General features: G+C 39.2%; 1 protein-coding gene across 2 annotated transcripts in view; it reads left to right on the plus strand.

Moving 5' to 3' along the window:
* The window catches only part of Dpyd (dihydropyrimidine dehydrogenase), an 847,112-nt gene that overhangs the window by 549,265 nt on the left and 276,781 nt on the right, over positions 1 to 21,066 (plus strand). For both annotated transcript variants that reach the window (XM_028880091.2, XM_028880092.2), the window contains one exon: positions 12,686 to 12,754. In XM_028880091.2, the coding sequence (XP_028735924.1) occupies positions 12,686 to 12,754 (69 nt within the window). The remainder of the gene's footprint in view (positions 1 to 12,685; positions 12,755 to 21,066) is intronic.

The raw sequence follows: 21,066 nt of genomic DNA on the forward strand, positions 1-21,066 counted from the left end.
ATTTAATTTGCAACTATGGCTGCTTACAATTTGCTTAACTGAACTAAGCTGCATGGTTCTTCTGGTCTGAGCTTGTCTCACTTCTTCGTAGTCAAGGTTCAAGAGGCCTAGAGTCAGGCTGCTCTGGGAAGTTCAGAAAGCAATGAACTAGAGAGCTGTGTAAAGATGGCTTATCTATGTAGGTGGTCTCTCCTTCTCCAGTGGGCTAGACAAACTTACCTGCATGGCAAGTGGAATCTTCAAGACAGTGAGTGAGTGAGTCTCCAGCCACTTCCAGCCTTACCTTGGCTCTACCAAATCCCTTCTGCCAAGTTCTGTTGATTAAAATATGTCACAAAGTCAGCCTCAACACAGGATTGTGTAAACAGACTTCCCTTTTTAGTGGGAGTGGCTACAAAATTCAAACCAGAAGGTTGGATTCAGATAAGTGAACACTCTTTCTTAATCTACCTCAAGAGGATTGGGGGGAAAAATCAAGGTGTCCAACCATAGGAAATGAGATCCAGAAAGTCAGCTCATACACCAGGGATAGATCCTGATCCCACTGCCAGGGGCCCCTCAAACAGACCCTGCTACACAACTGTCTCCTATAAGCAGAGGTTCTAGTCTGGTCCCATGCAGGTTCCACAGATGTTGGTCTAAAGTTCGTGAGTTTCTATGAGCTTGGTTCAGTTGTCTCTGTAGATTTCCCCATCACGATCTTGACCCCCTCCCCTTGCTCATATAATCCCTCTTCCCTCTCTTCAGACTTGAGGCAGTGGGGAGGGGCTGGGTCTTACCTCAACTGAATGTACCAGGCTTTGCTGTCCCCACCGTAAGAGAACTTACCCTTTTGGAGGAGTATGGTGCTATTTTATTTGTACTGAAATGTGATTTTCATTGTATGTTAATAAATAAAGTTGCCCGGGGGTCAGAGCTATTAGAGCCATAGCAAGAGCGTGGTGGTGGTGGTGGCGGCGGCGCCGGCACCTTTAATCCCAGCACTTGGTAAAAGAGCTAGGTAGATCTCTGTGTATTCAGGGATACAGCCAGCATTGGAGACATATGCCTTTAAGACCTGGAGGGCGGTACTTACAGGCAGTCATGTGTTTGGGTGTACAACCAATGAGAAGGCAGAACAGAAAGACTATTTAAAGACAGACACAGGAAGTAGCTCTCTCTTTTGGGGAAGCTAGGAGCACTGCAGGAGGTAAGATTTTAGCTTTGAGCTTTGACCTCTCGGCTTTCACTTTTACATTGCTTCTGTGTTTCTTATTTTAATAAGACAGAGGAGGGGATGAGGGATGGGGGGCAGTTAGGAGGGGGAGCAGGAGGAGGGATGAGAGGGGAATCTGTGGTTGGTATGTAAAATGAATAAAAAAATTTAAATAAAATAATTAACCACCATCTCTAATGTAAACTGAAAAGATAGGAAATCAATATGATACAGTCTTGATGTAGTAGAGGATACTTAGACTCGAAGCTCAGAGCTCAGCCCCTGCCTCTGCTATTGATTAACTTGACCCAGTAAAGTGACTTGAATTGTCTGTGTCTCATTATAAGGTCTTCAGTATAAGGTTCTGTAAATTCACGCTTATTGTAGGGAAGAGATGAGATAATATATATGAAAGTATATATTCAAGAGCAAAGATTAAAGCAATGTAAACAGTTATTCTTTTATAAATAAATATACCTTAGAAATCATGAAGTTCTTTTTTTCCTTGTTTTTGAGACACGGTTTCTCTGTGTAATAGTCCTGGCTGTTCTGAAATTCGCTTTGTAGACCAGGCAGGTTTTCCTTGAACTCAGAGAAATTCTCCTGCCTCTGCCTCCCAAGTGCTGCCACCACTGCCCAGCTTATCATGAAGTTCTTAAACCTCATTATCTTGTTGGAATAAAGAAGTGAACTGAAATATGGAAATTAGAATTAGTAATATTTCATGTTGTATAGAAATCCTTTTCTCAGCTACCTTCTTCTTCTCCTGCTCTTATTCCTTCTCCTTCTTTCTTTTCTTGTTTTGTGTTTCAAGACAAAAAAAGTGTTGCCTTGGCTGTCTTGGAACTCAGTCTTTACCCCCTGAGTGCTAAGATTAAAGGCCTGCTTCACCACACCTGGCTCAGCTACCTATTTTACTATTCCTTTAAAGAAAGTCTTTAATGAGTCCCAATTGCATACATGGTATGGTATATATGTATAGGGCCCTTCATTCAAAGTTTATATCATCTTTAAAAGTATGTATAAACATGTTACATAGAAAAAAAGAAATAAAAGATATAACAGGATCTCAAAAATGGTATGAATATGAAGAGTGATCAAAAGGAGACAAAAAAAAAGCAACACTTTGGGGGCTATATTGTTACTTTTCTGTTGCTGTGGTAAGAGCAACAGAATTGCTGGCCAAAAGCAATTCCAGAGATGAGAGAGCTGGCAAGTCCTGGCAATTGTTCATCCCTGAGAGAAATCAGAGCAGAAACTCAAGGCAGCAGTCCAGAGATGAGAGCTGCAGTAGGGACTTCGGAGGAACACTCATCAGCGCCTTGCTCTCTTTCTCTCTCTTCACTAGCTTTCCTATACAACCCAGGACCACCAGCCTAGGGAAGGTGCCACCCATAGTGGGCTGAGCCCTCACACATCAATCATCAATCAAAATAATTCTTTTAAGTTATGGCTGCAGGTCAATTTGCTAGAAATAATTCTTCAACTGCTGACTCTAGTTATAACAAGTTGACATAAAAACTAACCAGCACAGGGACATTCCTAGAATGTCCAAAGGTGGGCTTTTTTTTTTTTTAACCTGCTTTCTTGATAGAGACCATTACTGATTTTTCTTTTCTTTTTTTTAATAGAAACTGTCATTGTTTCACTTTGTTCTTTACTGTTTGTTTCTTTGTTGAGACAAATCTTTCTATGTGATCTTGACCAGCCTGTAATTTGCCATGTAGACCAGGCTGCTCCCAAACTACTGAGATCTTTCTGCCTTTCTTCCTCAGCCTCCTTTGTGCTGGGATTAAAGACATGCACTACAAAGTCAACCTTATTTGTCTTCAAATATTACTTTTCTGTGTTAGAAATAACTGTGTACAGAGACCATTTGTGGATCCCAGATGACAACAAAAGGTTTGCTTTAAGATAATTTTAAAGACAACCTAATAAAAATATAAACATAATCTATATGGATATTGTTTTTATTTATGATCATTAAATAAAGAATGAAAAAGTACAATATGAAAGGTTTTAAATATCATAGATTCTATGTGTGCCTTCCAGGAAAACTGTACCAATCTCACTCTCATCATATTTATACTAAGGCAGAAAGTACATTTAAAGTTTGAATGTGTACATAAATTAATTTTTAATAGAAGTTTTGTTTTTTTTTTTTTTTTTTTTAGTTTTCATGTCTTTGAATATCACATGTGTCATGCTGGTGTTCCCTAACCAATAAAATCCCAGTGGTATTGGGAATAATTTGGTTAAATGGCTTGACAGAGCCTAACTCTGCCACGTGTAATTTACAGCTGCTCATCTCTGGCACTTTGCACTCTTTACCTACTAAGAAATTTAGGCTGTCTTGAAGCTGAATCTTTGACTGGGCTTCCAATGTAGCTCACAGAATAGTTGCAGAATACAAAAGCATTATTGACAGTGAGTTTCAAAGCACAGAGTTCAAGTCAATGGAAAACTGACAAGAGACCCTGCTCATAACCAAACAAAAATTTCAGTCTGTTCTTCACCTTGATGTCTATAAAATAAAGTTTACTGTTATTTTGTTTAAGCGACACTTAAACAAAAGTCATTGTATTTATCCCATAAGGAAGTGGGATAATCAAACTGAAAGTAATTGGCCACTAATTTCTATTCTTAACTTTGAACTATGAAAGATGGCAGACTAACAGTTCTTTCTTGGTGAGGAAGTGTTCACAGATAGTTTTTAATCTTTGTGCTATTTTCAGGGAGAAAAGTACATAAAATCTTACTGATAAATTGTTCTAGCTGACATTTTAGAATGGTTTAAAATGTTAATAGTTCATAAGAATTAAATGTTTGCACAAGAAGTATATATTTTCTTGGGTTACAGTTATGAACTAAAATGAAACTCAAAACTATGGAAAATCTAATTTGAATGAGGGGGACTTTTTTCTTGAGCCAACGTCTCTTCCTGTAGCCCAGGGTGGTAGTCAGAATAAAACTGGCCCCCATAGGCTCATAGAGAGTGGCAATCTTAAGAGGTGTGGCCTTGTTGGAGTAGGTGTGGCCTAGTTGGAGGAAATGTGCCATGGGACTAGGCCTTGAGGTTTCAAATACCCAAGCCAGTCCCAATGTCTCTCTCTGTTCCTGGTGCCTGCTGATCCAGATCTAGAACTCTTGGCTCCTTCTCCAGCATTATACCTGTCTGTGTGCAGCCATACTTCCTACCATGCTGATAATGGACTACACCTATGAAACTGTAAACCAGCCCCAATTAAATGCTTTCTTTATAAGTTCTCAAGGTCATAGTGTAATTTCATAGCAATAGAAACCTTAGCAAAGATACCTAGGCTATTCTAACACCACGATCCTTTTGCCTCAGGCTTCTAAGTGCCAAAAATTATAGGCAGCCACTACTGTACCTAGCAGAAATATTCCACTTTAAAAGCATTGTCTACAAAGCACAAATTCAGTAGAGATTGTTCTTTCATGAAGCACATCAAATTTTAATGACCAATAGAGTTCTGGTAAAATGGATCATGACTCTAAGGCAATCTATAAAACCCGTATTTTGTGTTCAGCCATATAATCTGTGTCCTGACTTTGTAAATCATCTTGTACTTTCATTTTTACTAGTTATTCTTTCTTTCCCAAAATATTATCAACATTTGCCTTTGAGGCCTTGTAACTGTACCATCATCTAGGAGGATTGTTCTCTTATTTTCTTAGATGTTTATTTTACTTTCATCTTACCCTCACAATTCTGAACCTCTGCCCCCTTTCTATGTACTCTCGTCAAGAGATCTTACCTTCTATTTCATAAAGAAAATTTAGCAACAAGAATTATTTCACCCTTTTCACCAAATCTATTAACCTATCACAGCTATCTTTTGCTCTCCTCTTTTCTGCCCTGAATAAGATGCCCTGCCCCTCTCCATGGACACTGTTTCCCACCTGCTCTTGATTCATCATTACCTCTTATCATCTTCATACTTTCTCCCATATCAGTCCACCAATGTATAAGCATAATAAAATGCAAGTCATTAAAAGAGACTCACATTAGGCTTCCTACAGTCTTTCATTTGCCTCTTCATACCTCTATTGGCTTTCTGTGATATTTAGTCAAATTGACACAATCTAAAATCAAGAACAAAGAATCGTCTAGGTTAGGTAGGCCTGTGGGCATGCAGAGAGAGAGAGAAGAGAGTGTGAATGAGAGTATGTTCAGCACACGCATGCATGCATTGATCTCTAGTCTCAAGTGTGAATGTGACTAGCTGCTTCAAGTTCCTGACACCTTGAATTCCTTGCAATGAAGAATTGCAATCTGGAATCCTGAGCTCAATAAACCCTTTCTCCCTTAAGCTGTGAGGATATATTTTTTTTTTTTAAATCACAGAGACAGGAACTGAAACTAGAACTTATCCCATCAAAGCTCTGAGGGAGATTTTTTTTTGGTTTTTCGAGACAGGGTTTCTCTATGTAGTTTGCTCTCTGAATCTTGGTAGCCAGTGGCTCGACTCACAGATCCCTGGCTCTGCTCCAGTGTGGATTAAGGGTGCACCAGCGGTGTGAGGGAGATTTTTATATCTCCTTCCTATATCTTCAAATTCCATTCATTCAGCCCATGCCAGTCTGAGTCACACCCTTGCTGCCTCAGTGAATACCATCTTATAAAGGTGATGAGAGATCTTACATTGTCAAACTCAGTGGACACTTCTCTGTTCTTCTGTTGTATGACAAAACATTTCCTGGGGAGACACTACATGCATGCCTACTCCCTCCAGATAGGAAACATGGATACTACCAAAGTCCAAATTGGTAAACTAATTGGTGTTACCCTGTTGGGGTAGTGTTTGGTGATGCAGCTGTCTTTGAGTGTGGTGATATATTGTGTACCCTAATAAACTTTGGCTGAAGATCAGAGAACGGATAATAAACTTTATTGGTGTTATTTAGAGGAATGTGGGTGAGGAGTTTCTTACTAGAACAGAAATGACAAATGTAGCTTGAATATTAAATGGTCTTTTAATAAAAAAATAAAAAAACAAAACAAAACAAACAACAACAACAAAACAAACCTGGAGCCAGAAGTTGGGGTAAATGCTGAAAGATTAGAGAGACAAAGGAACAAGTCACAGCCACCACCTCTTACCTCACCAACTTTTCAGCCTGTAAAAGCCTTTAGTTCCTGTTTCCTCACACCTTATATGCCTTTCTCTAGCCAGCTATCACTTCCTGGGATTAAAGGTGTGTGCTTCCCAAGCAAAGATATGAGATCTCAAGTGCTGGGATTAAAAATGTGTGCCACCACTGCCTGGCTCTGTTTCTCTCCTAGAATGAGTCAATGTCATGTAGTACAGGGTGGCTTTGAACTCACAGAGATTCAGACAGACTTCTCTCTCCTGAGTGACAGGATTAAAGGTGTGTACCACCACTGTCCGACCTCTATGTTTAATCTAGTGACTTGTTCTGTTCTCTGATCTTCAGCCAAAGTTTATTAGGGTACACAATATATCACCACACTCAAAGACAGCTGCATTACCAAACACTACCCCAACAGGGTAAGAATTTACAAAAGCTGGGAACCTGGAGCACACTGTACATCCTACAGGCAGTTCAATAGGTTGGAGAGTATCCTTTCCAAATGACTCCGTTGGTCTAAAGTTCTTCTAGGAAATCACAGGTTTCTGCTTCTACCATGCAACTGCTCTGATGTCAGTCTTCTTTGTGAGTTGGCTTGTCTGAGCATCTTAGCAGCTTAGCTTCTTTGTCTGATAGGGACACCCAGCTTTTATTGCTTACTCTGGCAAAGAGGAGCCTAGTGAATCTGGTTAGTTTCAGGAATTTCCTGGAGCTCTTTTGAATTGTTTACTTTCTTGCTTAAGGAGCTTCCCATCAGGGTGGAATGTTACAAGCTAAAACTGTTGTCACCATCTTTATATAAACTCTCAGCAGAATTCTTCATGATGAATCACACTTTACATTCTGAAGAAATTCCTTCCAGCATATTTTCACATTCTCTTGTGGCTTGAGGTTGGACCTGCATTTTAATATACTTTATTTAGTTTTCTAATCACCTTGCCAGTTGACTATAAATGCTATTATGTATTAAAATCTCCTTATTTTATAACTTCATTGTTAACCTCTTTAGTAAATTAAACAGCAAATGTACCAAGGGCACATCAGTGACTTCAATACCACAATACTTACTAGATACCTCATATGGACCATATTAAAATTGAACTTTGTATTTTTTCACTCATCTCCTGTTAGACTTTATTCTATGTTTGTAAATAATTTGCATTCTCAAATTCAGAGTTCAAGCTAGTAGTCTAGGAATCATCCTTACTGTTGCCCTTTCTCTTGGTTCCCTTGAATCTAAACACTCACCTGATGTATAGGATTTAGCTCAGAATCATTATCTTCTCTGCATTTCTGTGGATAACATGCCATCTCACTAAACTTCATTTCCTCCTTTCACATCTATTACCATTATCAGTTTCCTTATGAAGATATCAGAAACATATTTGGAAAATGTAAGCCAAATCATTTTATCACCATCCCCAAATGTCTGATGACCTCCCACAGGCTATCAGACTCCCACAGGTGTCAGACTATCTAGAGAGACTTCTATTAACTGCTTCTCGCATATTTATTCATACTATTCTTGCCCTGTCTTGAAGATTTTTGGACCTTTGGTCTTTTGAACATTCCAGGCTTATCTCTCTCACTCTTTGCCTACAATTTTCTCCTTTCAGAAGGTCAAAGTTCACTCCCCATTCCATTCTTCAGAGTAAGGAACCCTCTCACCTCTCTGTTCTCAATGGAAAGAACCCATGATTAACTGCCCATCTGTTATGACTGTGCCCCCCACCCCAGTGATTCTGCCTCATTTTCTTCTATTATTGCTTTTGTCACAATAATCCTGACCTGGCAGTTACCCAATGGATACATTTCTTTGCTTGAGGTGACAGGGATGTTTTCCTTATTTCATGAGTCACATCCAAGTAAGAGCAATTCGTGGCATACAGTACATACTTGGGAAATATTGGTTGAACAGTGAATGAACAAAGACTATGTCTTATTCTCTAGACTACCTTATTTAGCAGCTGCCACGGTAGGAAGCAAATTTGTGTGTTAGTAGCTTGTTTGGCATAGTTAGAAATTCCTACCAGAGTGTTTCTCATAAAATACAGTGTAGGGATAAAGTTCAAATATCATGTAGTGCTTGGCTATTATGTATAACCTCATTCAATAATGTTTTAAAAATATGAACTATAAAAAAGAGCCCTGGGAATGGCTTAAATTAAGTGAACCTTTGATTAGGAATATGTCTCAGTGAGTATTCATTTGTGGTAGCGTGGCATGATTCTTCATCATATGCAATATCCATCAGTTCACTTTTCTCATAGGAAGCAAAATAGCCTGTCCTCTTTTACTTGATTAAAAACTGAGTCAAGCAAAACACTAAAGGATTTTTTAATCATCAAAGAAAGATTAAATTATGCTCCATCTCCTTTTAGAGTGAATACCTTTTAGCTTGATTCTGGAAAACCCCAGGTCTGTTTTAATGAAAGTTAAGATAATTTTGTAGCCACTTTGGTGTCTGTGAACTACCATACCTTTACAAGCCATCCTTTGGATTTAGATTCAGATATTTAGAATGTTTAAACTAATTATGATTCTTTATGAATCTGAATCCAGGGCTTTGTCCATGCTAAGTTAGCACTCTATTAACCTACATAGGCCAGGCCTAATAACCCCACTTTTAAATCATTTATGAAGTTATGTGTTCTTTTTACTTCAACTGTGAAAAAGATATCACTCATCAGATTGTTTCAAACATGGTAATATTTGTTTTACACACAGCAGTTGTTAAAAGTCAAAGTATGAATTTCAGTGGAAAAGCAATATGTATAAGTGCTTACATGCAGACACAGTCACAGGGCCCTGGTCTGGCAGGAGTCTGCAGCAAGGTACTTTCTTCCATTCCTGGTTATCTCCACCTTCCTACTTTCCTCTATCCACTCTGCCTGCACTAGTAAAGTCACTGAAAGCTGAACCAGAAGGTGGATAAATGAAGAGAGATCAGGATCACTATCGACTCTTACCACATTTGCTGTCTAGTTTCGGGACCAGTAACAAAACCTTTTGACTTTTGTGGTAGGATTCTGATGACGACTGTAACTAATCAATCACCATGTATATCCCAGCCAGGGTTCTCTTTTATCTTTGGGGGACAACAAGATAGAACTTATTTAGAAAAGTTGCAGCTTGGCTACTTAGAAGACTATTAAAACCTGCCTGAGAAGAATGTATGAATCCCACCTATAGTTAGCCACCCTCACCCCAGTGAGAGGCTCAGGTAGGTTACCTGTGAGCATCCTCAAGATGCTGACAACACTGTGTCTCTCCATGTCCCAGACAATTCTCTAGGTGATAATGATACAATAGAAACTTCAAGTACTAAAAATGATACTTAAAAGAATCTACTAATGAACTTAAGTAGGATCTATTAATTATACAAAGTACAAATTAGGTAAGGGAGCACAGCTTCCAATCTGACTGGAAGTGCACTGAGTAGACATATTAGAAACTATGAGAAAGAAAATTCTGTACTATATTTGAAGTTCAAACTGGCTAGCAAAGGTTGTACTAATGTAGACTCACCAAGATTGACCTCTAATTAGGCTCTATTCCCATGACAAAAGGAGACAACTCTGACTTAAACCAGCCATCGGGCCCATCTCTATATATATCAAATAACAGGCATCTAGGGGGCTCAGGGGTGGACAGTGTAGGTCACAACCACCATTAAGTCCTGGTGTGTCCTTAAGTCACTTGCACTGTTATCAGGAAAAGTATATTATAGCAGGTGGGTAAGATAACCCTGGGTAACAACTATTTGAAAAGAGCAACACTAGTGTAATGAAGAAATAATTCTGGCAACATCTTTGCTGTGTACTTCTCCTCTCTGCCTAAGTAGCCAGATCATCAGTCTCCTGTCTCTGTTTAAATTGTTGAAAGTGTAACTTGGGGCTGGGATCTGAAGGACATTTAAGGATCATAGCCTAGGGGAAGTGCATAAACCAAAGGTGTATATAAGTTGGTAAAATCTGCTATTTGTGGCCAGCTCCTCTTTGGGCATTAGCCAGAGCCATATGTGTACTATTAAAGACTTATTTTTCTTTATTGATCTCTAAGTGAACAGAGTGATTTCTCACACATATATTAATTCTAGAACAGTATTGATTTGTCTTCATCCAACTCTATTATAGTTCCTTTTGGTCCTGGAAACCTTCGGGCATTTGATGACTCCAAGGAATCCTGAAACAAACAATAAAAATTTCAAGCAAATATAGCTTTATCAAAATTTAAAATTGCATTTAGGAAAAAGAAGCCATGAGAGTTCCCAATTGATAGCATCGACTGTATCCTGCAGTCAGTGACAGTGGAGTGTGTCTCTCCAGGCAGCCCAGCTTACTGATAGAAGCCTCCATCCCTAGCCCACCTTTCTTCCTCTAAATTGCCTGGTTTGGGCTATCCTGGGGCATTGGATTATTTGAAAAAAGACAAGAAAATTGATTTGTTCCCACTAAAGGAGCCCTCAGGTAGGAGGTATAATAGTTCTTCTGAACAGTTACTAACACGTTTTTTTTAATTTGGACAAAATAAAGAACCTGGAAGTCCATCATCTTAAATATTTAAGGGAGAGAACATTCATCTACTCAGGGTTTTTATCTCTGACTGTCTGCTTACCAGGGAGCTGATTTCTATACTCCTTCAAAACCTAGTTCCCATGGTGTCTAGAGTTAACCGAGGGACTCAAGTTAATCCAACTTCAAAGGCAGCTTCATCCTGATGTTCAGAAATCTCTACAATGTGGTCCCAACTTTATATCCTTCTATCCATGATGAAAACATTCAATTAACCTTTGCAATGTGTCCTTGTGGTCTTAGACACATACATAAATAAGATGTATACAATGGGAGCTCAGTGACTTCTAGCAGATTCTATCACTAGCTCCATGACTTCATGCACAGCATAAACTCCAGGTACCTCAGTCTCATAGTTCCTGAGGGAGGTAACAATGAAAACCAATTATTGGCATTCCCTGAGTATATACATGAGACCAGCAAAGGTTAGCAACTAAAATCATAGACTATGAGTTAGCACCATCTGGGCCTGAGTCATGGTCTTCCCCTTAGTAGTCCTGTGGTCTTTAAAACTCAGTGTCTTTGTATCTTATTTGCAAAATGGGTAAAACAAGATTGGAATTATTAAACAAATTCATAAAGTAAAATTGTTTAAAACAATGCCCACTGAGTCACTAAAGCCAACACAAATGAGTGTTAGCCACTGCCGTTCTTGCCTTTCCCTGCATTGTTACCCATATTTTACCCAATAGGAAATCCACTATTTCACATAGGGCAGCACCTGAAGATGGTAGAATCAAGATTCCAACCTAGACCTCCTGGCTCTAGACACTAGTAACTACTACCATATATATACTCTACTGATGGATTAATGTAAGGCTTAAATCATAAGCCTACTGAAATCCAAATGCAGTGTAAAGTCATTTAATACAATTTAAAACTATAATTCACAAGAAACATATGAAAATTGTATTAACCATAATGTGATATGTTATTATTGAAGAGAACATTAATATTTTCTTTCCCATACCTTGAAATCTTTTTGCTGTGCTGATAATTATGGTAATGTGCATTTCAACAGCACTGTAGAAATGAGACGTCTCTTTCATTTGCACACATTTACACACGAATTTATGTAATTCCCACTGCCACTTTCTGAGATGACAAAGTCAATATTATAATCTACATTTTGAGAACCGAGAAAGCTAAGAGTCAGTAAAGTTAAGAAAATTAGTGCTGGGAAACTGTAGGGTCAGTGAAGGACTTTCCACGAAAGCCCAAGCACCACAGTTCAATCCCTAGAATTGACATAAAGTCCTAGGAGCAGTAGCTCCTATTTGTAACCTCAGTGTTCAGCATGTAGAGGCAAGAGAACTCCTGGTGCTCAGTGCCCAGCCAATCTAGTTAAATTGATGAGCCCTAGGCCCCAGTGAAAGATATTATCTCAAAAACAGAGAGAAAAAAATGGGGAGTGGCCACTGAGGAATCTACCCAAGGTGATCTAGCCTCCACAAGTACCCCCCAGTCATACATCTACACATGTGCATGCATACCTCCATACACATACACTAGCACACATGTGAACACTCAAATAGCTATATGCAAATGCACATATATGTTCAGATACCTGCTCAAGTGTCCATTGACAGTCATTGAGAATGCTGTCGCACACACCAACAGCCGTAAGTATTATCTGGTGCTTCACCGTTACATGCTGTCTTTTCTAGTGATATTTCTTTTTCAACAGGTTGCAAACTAATTTTTATACTCTAGCTTGTCATTATAAATGTATTTGTACAGATATTAATACACGTGCAAAGCAGGGAAGCCATTTGAACATGTTCTCTTTTTCTCTGTAAAGATCCTGATCGCCAGCATCATGTGCAGTTACAATAAAAGTGACTGGATGGAACTCTCCAAGATGGCTGAGGTAAAAATTTCTTTAGTGTATATTTATTTTATTTCACCTCTCTCATTTTTATTAGTTTTAAGTAAAGAGCTGCCATGAGAAATAATACAGTAGAAGTGAAATTGAATTGAAAATGTAAGTTAAAACATTTTTATTATAATTTGTTTACCATGTGTTTTCATTTAAATGATGGAAATGTAAATTTAAAAGAAATCTATTCTATAAAAGCAGCCCCTTGGATTTCACAAGGTACCTAAAATCCCTTTATTCTCTGAATCCATAGACTCTCTATTTGCATATTAAGCAAACTGCATATTATGATGGATGCCATGATAAAATTTAATTCTACCTTTGAGAGTCTAACTTGATCTTACCTTGCCTTTAGGCAAACTAGTTTGACAGTAAGAGAAGAGATTCTGAATATAAAAGTCTTGAATATTTAAAATATAAAAGGTTCATTTAATACTGTTCTAGTTTGAATGCCGGCATGTATAAAGTGCTAGGACAGAATGCTGCTGAAAGGAGCACTCACATCAGCTGCCATACCACAATAGAAACTGAACCTTACGCAAATGCAAACACTAACCATGTGCCTCAGATTTGTATTCCAAATAGAAAGGCACATCCTTAAAAAAATACACTTATGTCCATCATTCCATCAGGAAACCTGGGTGAGACTTCCTGGCTGGGGGTCTTGAAAAGCTCTCAGCCACATTGAAGACTGAATCTAATAAGACTTTTGAAGTAATTGACCTGACATTACAAAATATCATAATGTTCTCTATGGTGTTCAAAAATGTTGATTGTATATTTTATTTGGATATTTTTAAAACTGTGAAGGGAACAATTACTTCTGGGACTTAGGGGGGTGAAATTAAACATGATCTGTAATTGGCTTCGTGATCTTCTGTGCTGGGTCCGTTTTATACATGTATTTACCTAATTGACCATGAAATCTTCCACAGAGCCCGTGCTTGGCATGAGCTTTGCCAATTTTAAGCTGACTATGATAAATGGCTTTATCATGCTGTGTGCTTCTCTGCTTTTCTGTAAGAATAAAATACTTCTAAAAATTATTCCCTTTAGTAATGGACACTAATTTTTAAGTGAAAGAGTTAACTTACAAATGTCAAAATGCTGTAATTATAAGTATATTAGCAAATGTAGATGTTATCACACCCTGTGTTGTATTGTTCTTTAATTTCACTTTTCTTTATTATTGTTTTCTAAATACTGTATAACAAAGACAAGAGAACAGAGTCTGCTTTCTATTAAGTCAGAACAATCTGTCATATCTCCATAGGAGGACAACATACATATTAACAAGGACAAGCCATACATACTGTCAAGGAAACCAGCATGCTTCCTGTAAAGCTCGATATGGGTTAACCTAGGGATTTGGCATGAGGAGAATATCCATAGGCCTTTGCATCCCCACAGAGGTAGCAGGGTAGCAGCAGCCAGCAGGATTCCATCACCTTTCATGCTATACACACCTAATAACATTTTAAATATAGTATTTTACTCATTCTTTGGAAATTTTATACATGTATGCAATGTATTTTCACCATATCCACCTTCTTCCAACTCAAGATCCTCCTTGGTATCTGTTTCATGTCACTTTCCCAACTTCATGTCCTCTTCTTGATCACCTTTCTTTTTAATGTCATTCTTTTAATGAGTCACTTTGGGCCTGCAATGTAGCTCAGTGGGTAAAGGTGATTGCCACCAATCCTGGTGACCTGAGTTCAATCCCAGCAAGCTACATGGTGCAAGGAGAGAACTGGTTTTCTCTCAGTTTGTTGATTGACCTCCATGTACACTGTGGCATGTTCATGCATGTCCATACCCATATACAAAATAACTGTATTTAAAAGGAAAAAAGAGAACTATTCACTGCTTTTGTTTTTATGAACCCACTGTTCAAAATGAATCAAAGCACATATTTTTAACAATGGAAGAATTCACAATAAAACAAATCAAACTGTCTTCGCCCAAAGGTAATCTACTGTCTAACATGGACAATTCTTTGTGAGTGGTGTCAGGAATCACATACTACACTTCCATGCCAACACTTCTAGGGGTCACAAGTGGCTAGATGTGGCATGTGTACATTTTCCTGGAGTTTCTCCTTACAGTGCGTTGGCTTTATAGTTGGAATTGAGGAACTTTTCCATCACTCTCCTACTCAGCACCTCTGCTAACAGGAAAGGCATATATGTGACATCAAAACAGCTGTATTGTAATAGATCAGTAAGAAAGAATGAGAGACTCTGGGTTCATCTTTACACAGAGAGGAGAGGTGATCAAATCCACTACCAATCTAGATGGATTAAGAGGTACCAGGGGCCCTTACTGAGGCACAGGTCTACATGTGTCTGTGAAGGCATTTGTGAACAGTATGATTTGGAGACCACCGTCATTAATGGTGGCACCCCAAAACTAAATAAAAAAGGGAAAAGATACAGCCAACTTACACCAGCACAAATACCCGCCCCCCCATTTCCTGGCCCATAGATAAGTAAACAGACATGAGATGTGAACATGGACAGCTTCCTGCTGCCATCAAGCTCATCCTGCCTCCAAGCTTCTTTACCAAGGTGGCTGGATCTCCTAACCCACAAGCCTGAATAAACAGGTATTCCCTTACGTTGCATCTTTTCAGGTATTTGATCAAAGCATTGAAAGAAAATAACCAATACAGAGGTTGCTTTTGTTTCATTGGATCCGGGCATGTCATTTTACTACGCACTATAGACTTTTAAGAGCACATAAATAGCTTTAAAATGAGCCTAGACACAGACATATTTGTCCATGCTCCTGGTACAGTTGGGTCACAACATTTTGTACATTTAAATAATGCATTAAGATGAACTAAATGCCCCATCTTGAGGACACTGTGTGCTCAGACTGTCTTATTTGTCATCCTCATTGGCTTGATGATCTGTTTTCTTTTGTAAATGAAACAAATCCTAATCCCCCCCATTTTTTTTTTAATTCTAACCATAGAGAACTCACTCACGAAATACCTTCTAGTGCTTTCTTCTTTTCTGTCTTTGCCATGCTTTTTAGGCAAAGAAGCAGTTTCATGAGGGTTTTTACCTCATGGTGAAATTTTGGTAAGCTCCATAGTAGGAGGCTCTGTTCTTAGTTTGGGATAAAGTCTCTAATTTTTTCTGAGACATTGATTGGTTATCCTCATTTCATGCAAGAAGAATATTTATTTGTAAAGCACAAGCATGAACTGTTTGTGAATTCCCCGAGCAGCTAGACAGAGGTGAGCCCGACTCATCTTGGCCCCGTGGATGTGCTCAGAGCTTAAGTATGTCATCAGATACATGGCAAATTGAGCCATTACTGAAGGCTGCCAGTATTAGATCTTAAGTAGATCTTGAATGCATTTTAACAGAACTGGAATCCATTTCTTTATTAATGTGTATTAGCCTAGAAAATAGAGATTGAGCCGTATGTAATGAGAAAAGGCCTCGTGGAAGGAAACAATCCCTGAACAGTAACAGTGCGGACATGATGAGCTAGAGTAGGAGGGAACGTGAACACAGAATGGTGCATTAGAGAGCCTGAAAAAGCTTCCCAAGGAAGCAGAGCAGATTGCCCAAGTGTCGGGGGTCAGGGTGAGCTCTACAGATAGATCATCCTAACACAGAACTAAGAGAAGAGTAAGGGAAGAGCTGATCTTTCTTGCTCCAGTCTCTATTGGTGAAATCTTATAACACTGTTGACTATGTGTTTTACCACTCTGGGCAGTCAGGCATCATGGCCGGCAGTGTGATTCTTCCTGCAAACCCAGAACTGACAAGACGGTCAGAGCTCCTTGATAAGACATGGTTCTTGGCCCCCTTGAGGTCTTGTTTAGACAGGGACAATGAAAGTTGTCACTATCCTGAGGTCTCATATAGAAGAAGACTGTGAGACCTAACATTGTAAATGCGCTGACAATCATAGGGACTAGGGCTGTAGAAGTGTGTGGTCTGGGAGGTGAGCAAAGCCATTAAATGTGAAAGGTATACAGACTGGGTGTGTGTAATGTATCCATACTCTCCCAGCCAAGCTTATCTACAATAACTTTATTGACCCAGAATCTCAGTAGCTTTTATAAGTTCAAAATATGTGTGTGTGTGTGTTTGTACTTATTCAAGTGTTTTTGAATGAGGATGTATGCACATGTGGAGGCCATAAGTGGCCACAGAGGGTACTTCTCAATTGTTCTCCATGTTACCTTTTGAGACAGGGTCTCCTGCTAAACCTGGAATCCACTGGTCTATTGAGAGTATCTGCCCAGTGGACTCGAGGGATCTTCCTCAACCAGCCTCCCAGTGCGGGGATGATAGGTGCCCAGCATTGCACTTGGGTTGTGGGACTCACACTCAGGTCCTCATACTTGTGCTGCCAGCACTTTACCAGCCGAGCCGTCCCCCCAGCTGGCAGCAAATTCACACCTGTTCGCCTGACCTATAGTCCTACATGGTCTGTCCTTGATCTCCCCCTCCCCCAGCTCTTTCAGGCGATTTGCTACACTTTTCTCCCTCCTTCATCTTTTTTTTTTATCCCCACTTAAGACTATATTCCATAGGTATTTAGGAATTTTGATTTGAACAGCAGTTTAAAAGTCATAAGGACGACGCTGCAAGATCGTGTTTTCTTAACCCAGTGCAGCATTCCCAGCTGGGGAGCAAGTGACTTCTTTCTCTTTGTGTCTCCAAGTGTGTCTACTAGATAACCTCATGTCCGTGACCGACAAACTGCGTTTGTACACACTGAGATATGAATGGAAACAGAATCAATGGACAGGAAAACACCCCAGACTGTGAAGAGAAGTTCAAGCTCTGACTCTGTCACTACAAACTCTTTGATGCACAAGAAATGCTTTCAATGACTTCCTCATTGGTGACATTCACCATCTCCAGGAGGTGTTGTAAATGGCCTTTGATTGATGCATATTCAGTTTCCATAGTACTGGATTTATAAGGGAATTACAAGCATCTATAATGTGCATTGACCATGTTCCCCCTTCATATTCCCTACCCTCTCCTCACTTACCTCCCTGCTCCTGTTAGTCCCCTTCTCTCCCTTATAAACTTTGCATCTACTTTTACATCATACATACACATGATTTTATATAGCAATGTAAAGTCTGGGAACTAAAAAATGAAAGGAAAGATGTGGTATGTGCACTTTACTTAAGGAACAAATGATTTCTAACAAGTTGATAATAATTCATCCATTGATACAAATTTCTGGGTAAGTCATAGACAGGCTCTGCATTCAAGATCCTTTGAGAGGGGGCATTTTGGTGCTTTTATGTTTGGCTTACCAAGTGTAAAATGGGCTTTTGGAGTTGTTTTAAAGATGAAGTAAGATAAAAACAAAAGGTGTAGTAAACTATCATTGCATACAGAATGTACTCAGTTAGCTTTAGCTGTCATCCTCTACCACACTGGTTAATTGTCAGTTTTCAGTGATATATGCATGATATAAATATGTGTACAAGTGCCTCACAAAGATCTGTTAATCTAAAGTGACGTTGATTTGCTATCAATTTCTAGATAAATCAGTCTAAAGGAAGTATCTTAAGTGACTAGAGAAAATCCAAGTGAACTGCCATATATAATTGCAATGCCCAATCTAAATTAAGTGGATTGTTCCCATTTGGCATGAATTTGCGATAGGACACACTACTTGCAGTTTATATTTACCCAATTGCAGACTAGGAAGGCTAACTGACTCACCCAAAACCTCCCGATCCTTTACAGCCAAAGACAAGATTCCGGTAGCCTGGGTGTTGTCTCTACTCACTAAAAGCCAGCAGGAAGGAAACAACATGACTTACAGTCACTGTTGCATAATAGGAAGCATTTCCAAACTGGATTATGGTAGCAAAGCAGCACAATGTGTCCATGTTTGAAAACATGGAAAATGATCAAATGGACCTTCACAAATGTACAGAAGAAAAAGCAGATGCACTAATGAATGGAGCCATGCAAGAAAATCAGCTGAGAAATAACTAGAATTGAGTTTGTTAAGACCATACTTGAACTTTGTCAAACAGAGAAAAACATTAGGAAGGAAAGAGAAACACTGAAGAAACAGCTTTTGACTTAAAGAACAGTCTGGCATGCTAAGTAAATAGTAGAATTTTTTTAAATAAAGGTCTTTCTGTGAGGTAATACGCATGATATTATTTTTGAAATCTATTCAAGCCTCTAAGTAATTGCAAAATTATTGTTAAATTGTAGGAGTGAGTAAAATAATGTAAAACTTGGCAAATTTAATGTATGTATCCTATATATCCCTTGAGTTACTATATTAAATTTAAAAAGTTGTGTGTGTGTGTGTGTGTGTGTGTGTGTGTGTGTGTGTGTGATGCATGTGAGTATAGTTGCCAGTTTTGTATGCAGAGGCCAGGAAGGAAATCATGTGTCATCTTTTATTCTTTTAAGGAATGTTTTCTCATTAGCTGGAAAGTTAACCGCTAGGATACCCATCCCTATCCCTATCCCAGCATTAGAGTGGCAGGCACCCAAAGCCTTACCAGACTTTCACATTACATGCTGAATTCAAACTCATGTTCTCATGCTTGCATAGCAAATATTCTTACCCGCTGTCTTAGTTGGAGTTTCTATTTCTGTGAAGAGACACCATGATCACAGCAACTCTTATAAAGGAAAATATTTAATGGGTGGCTTACAGTTTTAGATGCTTAGTCTATTATCGTCATGGTGGGACAGGGCAGCATGCAGGCAGGCAAGGTGTTGGATCTGAGAGTCCTACATCTTGACAGGAAGGCAGCAGTAAGTGAACTGAGTTCCTATGAGCTTGGTTCAGTTGTCTATGTAGATTTCCCCATCCTGATCTTGACCCCATTGCTCATATACTCCCTCTTCCCTATCTTCTACTTACTGGACTCGCAGAGCTGGGCCTGGCAGGAGACAGTTGTGTAGCTTGGTCTGTTTGAAGGGCCCCTGGCAGTGGGATCAGGATCTATCCCTGGTGCATGAGCTGGCTTTCTAGAGTCCATTGACTATGGTTGGATGCCTTGCTCACCCTGTATACAGCGTGGAGGCACTTCATCCTGCCTCAACTGAATGTACCAGGCTTTGCTGACTCCCCATGGGAGGACTTACCCTTTTGGAAGAGGGGATGGGAAATGGGCTGCGGGGAGGAGACTGGGGGACTGAAAGGAGGGATGAGAGGGAGATCTGTGGTTGGTATGTAAAACGAATAAAAGAAATTTCTAAAGAAATAAAAAAAAAGAAGTGAACTGAGACACTCTTGAGCATATATGAGACGCAAAGCCCACCTCCATAGTGACACACTTCGTCCAGCAAGAGCACACATATTCCAGCAAGGTCACACCCCTAAGAGTGCCATTCCCTTTGGGAGCCATTAACTTTCAAATCACCACACCCTCTGAGCCATCTCCCCAGTCCCTACAAAGTATTTAAAATATGTCCCAGTAGAAATTCCAAGAATTAAGCCGGGCAGCGGTGGTGCACGCCTTTAATCCCAGCACTCGGGAGGCAGAGCCAGATGGATCTCTGTGAGAGTTCAAGGCCAGGTTGGTCTGCAGAGCGAGGTCCAGAATAGGCACCAAAACTACACAGAGAAACCTTGTCTCAAAAAGCCAAAAACAAAAAAAAACAACAAAAAATTCCAAGAATTTTAAGATTCTCCAAGTATTCTAAACTCTTCTCTACATTTTGAAAGTACCTTTTATGTATTAAAGGATGAATGTTTTAAATTAGAAGAACTCATAGTTACTGAAGTCTGATTAGATAACCAGTAGCTTATGCCTCTTGGAATAAGCTGTTTTTAAATAAGATGAAATTGGCTTTCAGTTTAAATTTTTTTAATTCTGCTCATTCATTCTAGGTATCTAACTCCATTTTTCTTTGCATGCCTCTTTCCATCATCAATTATCCAGAATCATTAAGAGTTGTTTCTACAGACGTAGAAGCTGCATAGGAAAGATAAAATATGGTCCTTAACAGACTGAGTTCAAATTTCTATTATCTCATTTAACAGCCAGACCTGTCATTTAACATCATGTGTTTTGTGTCTCCTGTCCACAGAACAGGTATATCAATAACACAAAGAGTTTGAGAGTCAGGGGCTGTGAGATGGGTTAGGAAGTCAAGGTACTTATCCCAAAGCCCTACAATGGGAATTTGATCTCTTGAACCTGGATAGTGGAAGGAGAGAATGAGCTCCTGCATGCTGTCCTCTGACTTCTAAATGTGTACACTGCCCACTCATATACAACATACATACACATGCATATAAAATGTTTTAAATAAAAATTAAGATTATGGGAA

The sequence above is a fragment of the Peromyscus leucopus genome, chromosome 6, assembly GCF_004664715.2.
Source record: "Peromyscus leucopus breed LL Stock chromosome 6, UCI_PerLeu_2.1, whole genome shotgun sequence".
Classification (NCBI taxonomy): Eukaryota; Metazoa; Chordata; class Mammalia; order Rodentia; family Cricetidae; genus Peromyscus; species Peromyscus leucopus.